Raw genomic sequence first — 4,720 nt, 5'->3', positions numbered from 1 at the left:
CCATTTTAGTATTGTATGTTGTGAATAGAATTGGATGTTGTGATTAGAATTGGATGTTGTGATTGAAATTGACATAGAATGACCTATTTATAAGCTAGTAATTGTAACGGCTATTTATTAATTGTAACGGCTATTTTTGAATAATAACGGTAACATTTGAATTATAACGGTAACATTTGAATTATAACAGTTTTTTTGAATTATAACGGTAACATTTGAATTATAACGGTTTTTTTGAATTATAACGGCAACATTTGAATTATAACGGTAACATTTGAATTATAACGGTTATTTTGACAATAACAAAAACGGTTATTTCAGAAATTAGTGATTGTTATGATTTTCAATAATATATTACATTACACAAGTGAACTTAATAGTTTTTTCATTCCGAACAACTACTAACTGAGATAACTGTCGCACTATCAGAGACCCGACTTCTACGACGTCTTCTCGGAGTTTCTAACATGAACGCTTGCCAAATCTCAATGTTATGTTGGTACAAAGTCTCTAGGTGAACAACACTGGGATCTCGGAAGGTCAACCAAGCGGGATCAAGTGGCGGCATAGGGAGACTCTCAAGGGGGCTGCTAGAATGCAACCGCATCCAATGGCTATGATGTAGGACAAACCACAAAATACCACACGGTAGTCGGCCTTCCACTCGGGTCTTCAATGGCATGATATTTTTGCAACTTCCTTCCCAAACATTCTTCCCGTCTAGCAGTGTATGACCAATCACACATATCGTCCAGTTGAACATCGTTGCAAAAACTAGCAAATCGTCGCTACACATCCAATGGTCCTGCCCACAACCCATCTGCTGAAAAAACTCAACTCGTCAAAGTGCTATATCCAACCCTGACACACCGCTGAGTGGTGATTGAAAACCTCCATATAACTCTGCGTAGATAGAGTCGGTCCTCATCTCCCTCGAACACCATTCCCGCATAACTATATAATCTGTCTCTTGGCCTCGCTGGGCGTGCGATATTACCCGGAATCCACAATGACCGTCATCTCCAACATCCACCCAACCATCGAAGTGGCCCCACAAAACCTCAGGAATACCCCACCGTTTGACCCATGTTGATATAAAGCCAATGGTAAAGTTCCTTCCCAAAGGAGCAGGAGTTCCTGATTCGAAATCACCAAATCTTTGTTGAACCTCTGCATTTGTTGAACAGTGAGTACTTGGTGTCCCGAACTTCCTTTCTGCATGCTCAAACCCCGACTTGTTTCTAGTTGTTGAACCTCTTGGACGACCTTTCGGGTGCTCATTAATAGGGGGTGGCAAAATCTCTTGGTCCTCCGGGTGGCGGAAATCACGCAACAAGTCTACGGCCGCCCTTAGTTTAACCGGGTCACTGTGCCTCACTTCATCCACTAATTGCTCCCATAAATCACCGTCATTTTTCGGCATTTGTTGAGGAATATCATACACCAATGTCTTCCAAAAGACATGAATATCCTCGAGATGGACCCTCCTACTTCTTCCGTGCAAAGATACCAAATTGCATGCACAAGGTAATCCATGAGTCGTTCGCATCACATGTCGGCATCGATCATTTAATCCGATACCCAAACCAAGGCCTCTAGCAAGTTCTTTCTCCATTAACTCTATGGCCTTAGTAGACACGTTTCCTTGCAATAAGGAGAAAGTACGAGATGTTCTCCTTGGTTTACTCATTTCATCTTCGAGTTCTTTCTTAATCTTCGAGTGTTGACTTTCAAGCATGCCATGGATACGGGACCACATGGAGTCAAGTGTGAGATGCTTTGACTTCAACCAAGCCTTCAATAGAGAATGTGCTGACTCAACACGGGAAGTTGTCGTGTTACCAAAATGTAAGAACTCGTTTGTATAGCATAAAACGAACTTCCCTGCGTGTTGACCCCAAGTTGCCCGTACATAATCCTCCATTTTCGGCCACTTACGTTGGAAACACTGCCACGCACGCTGAAACGATTCCTCAGTAACTGAATTGATCACCTTAAACCAACCGTCTTCTGTATTTGAGATGACAAATTTCCTCATACTTTCAGTTTGGTATGTTGTCAATGCTTTTGCATTGACGGCTTTGTTCACATGCCATCTACACAACAAATGCTCAGCCCGGGGAAATACTTGCTCAAGAGCGCTGATCAAACCCAATTCCCGGTCGGTGACAAAAATCAGCAGGGGACGCTACTCCGGTGGCATCTAAAATCGCAGCTAACTTTCTCAACAGCCACTGGTAATTCACGTCAGACTCGGTAGGAATCATCGCACATGCAATTAAGAAGGACGATCCCGTGGGTGTCACACCAACCATCTCAATGAGTGGATTCTTGTAAATGTTGGTTTTATAAGTAGAATCCATGAGTACGACATAAGGATAAGCCCGGAACAACTTATTCGCTTCAGGATGAGCCATGAAAATGTGAGTCAACTCTTTTGACTCGGAATCAATCTCGAAGAAGTAGACGTATTTCGCTTCCACCGCTAGAGCCAACATTTGTTGAGCGGTGTTTCTTTCACCCATTTCTTCTTTCTTGATTTTTCTTGTCTCATTATACAGTTGGGTGCTTGACGGTTGAGGTTTTTCGGGGGTTCTCAAATGAAGTCCATTTTTAATATCCCTCGGTTGAACCCCGGCCAATGTTTGTTGCCTAACATATGCCTTCTCTTCCGCGTCCAATCCCGCAAAGTGCCGATCCCCGTCCTTATAAACGGCTACGTTGTGGTTGTGTAGTCCAGCACCCTCGGAGGTTACAATGTTCCACACCACCGTCTCTTTATCATTTTTAGACATGAAATTTTGAACGGCACGTATACGAAACTTGCATGAACACTTCTGCGACCTCCTTAGCTTTTCAATATCGCCCGATTCTTTTGGTTTACCATGTCTTCTACATCGAAAATAACTTGCCAACAACCCGTTCTTTTTCCTATTTTTAGCTCCGTTATTTGCTTTAACCAAAGCAAACTCATTCTCAAATGCGATTTCCTGAGCCCAATTGAAAGCATCGTCACGCGTTTCGAAATCTGTAGTAGTCTCGAACAACGGGTTGTAATCAATTGGATTCTCGCCAAAAATCCTCCCACGATTCCTGTTACAAGCAATAAGGACTATAGTAAGACAATAAAAAGGATTAATAAACAACATAAGTTGCGTAAAACGAATGAAAAACATGTAAAAACGAGTAATTCATGCCTAAAACACGAGACTCAACAAACGACCGCGGCGAAACATTACTTTCCATCGATCAACCGCGGACGAACAACGAAAACCAACTTTAATCCACGGCCAAACAATGAAAATCAACATTTGACCACGGCCAAACAACGAAATCCAACGTTTGACCACGGCCAAACATTGAATTCCAACGTTTGACCACGGCCAAACATTGAAATCCTACGTTGGACCATGGCCAAACGTGGAAATCAAACGTTGGACCATGGCCAAACGTTGGAAATCAATGTTTGGTCCGTGGCAAACGTTGGTTTCCAACGTTTGGACCGTGGTTTGAACGTTGGTTTCCAACTTTGGCCATGGTTCATCTTTCGGGGGACATTTTTCAGATTACGCAACAAATTCAAAGATTCGCTACTACTAAGTTAATACGTCAACTAATTCAACTATCGAATAGAATGAACGATGCGCAAAAAAAATTGAAAAATTAAGCAAATGATTAAGTTGTTTACGTACCGTTGAATCGAGATTCGACATATTGTTAACTGTTGTTGTTGTTGTTGTTGTTGTTTGTTTTGAATTTAGTTGAATTTGAGAGAATTTTTTTTAGAGAGAGAAAGTCAAAAGGGCAGTCATCATCTTTTTTATGAAAAACGTCGTCGATATTTACTAAAACGTCGTCGATATAAAGCAGCCCCCCTTATATAATCCACTTGCACATTCTTGAATGTCCTAAAGTACAATATTGGGCCCAAACCATTGGAAATGGAATCCTATACAAAGTCTATCAAGTAATTGGGCTTCACATGCCATGGCCGGCAGAAGTGTTGGGCTCAGAGTTGGGTGAATTGACAAAAATTGTGGTCACTTGGTCAACAATTTTTACTAGATTATTTCCGCACTGGAGTTTTGAGGTTTGGTCTAATTCCATATTAGTGTTTTGAGTTTGCATAACTTTACTTTAGTATCCCGAGTTTTGAAATACTTTTTACTTTGAGGATTTATCAATGAATCAATACTATATATATATTCCAGAAACAAAAGTACTTCAATGTAATTTAATAAATTTATACAAATTAATTATATTATATAGTTTTAAAACGATAGCACTATGTGATAGACCCGATCAAGGGATTCAAGGGATTTCAATTTAAATATTATATAGTTTTAACTGAAGTATAAATTTAGAGTACCGGAATATGATGATTTTCCTTAAAACAAACATGCTCCACTTATGGTATTAATTAGTATAAAGATGTTAATTATATTTAACATACACAAATATAATATAAGTATAATCTATTTTGGAAACTATTAAAAGATAAATAAAATCAAGTTACATTTTCAAAAAAATATAATATTCCATAATTATTTCTATGTGATTTAATGCATATACGTAAAATGTAATATATTTATATAAATTAATAAACCTCTTAAAATTACATGCCTAGATAGTAAAAGTAATTCTGTTATTAGTAAAAAGAATTATACTAATATTGGATATAGTAATATGATCGTAATCACCCATTTGAATAGTCAAAGTA

General features: G+C 39.1%; 1 protein-coding gene across 1 annotated transcript; it reads right to left on the bottom strand.

The window, feature by feature from the left end:
- Positions 1 to 841: 841 nt before the first annotated feature.
- On the bottom strand, positions 842 to 2,038 carry LOC141608522 (uncharacterized). The gene has a single exon (XM_074427867.1). The coding sequence runs from the start codon at positions 2,036 to 2,038 to the stop codon at positions 842 to 844; it is 1,197 nt and encodes a 398-aa protein (XP_074283968.1).
- Between the last annotated feature and the right edge of the window lie 2,682 nt (positions 2,039 to 4,720).

This window comes from Silene latifolia, chromosome 10 (genome assembly GCF_048544455.1).
Source record: "Silene latifolia isolate original U9 population chromosome 10, ASM4854445v1, whole genome shotgun sequence".
Classification (NCBI taxonomy): domain Eukaryota; kingdom Viridiplantae; phylum Streptophyta; class Magnoliopsida; order Caryophyllales; family Caryophyllaceae; genus Silene; species Silene latifolia.
The sequence above is the reverse complement of the archived record's forward strand: the minus strand, read 5'-3'. Positions and strand labels throughout refer to the sequence as shown.

What these genes read in the sequence shown, in the direction of transcription:
- LOC141608522 (XM_074427867.1), bottom strand. Translation starts at nt 2,038, where the DNA reads ATGAGGAAATTTGTCATCTCAAATACAGAAGACGGTTGGTTTAAGGTG.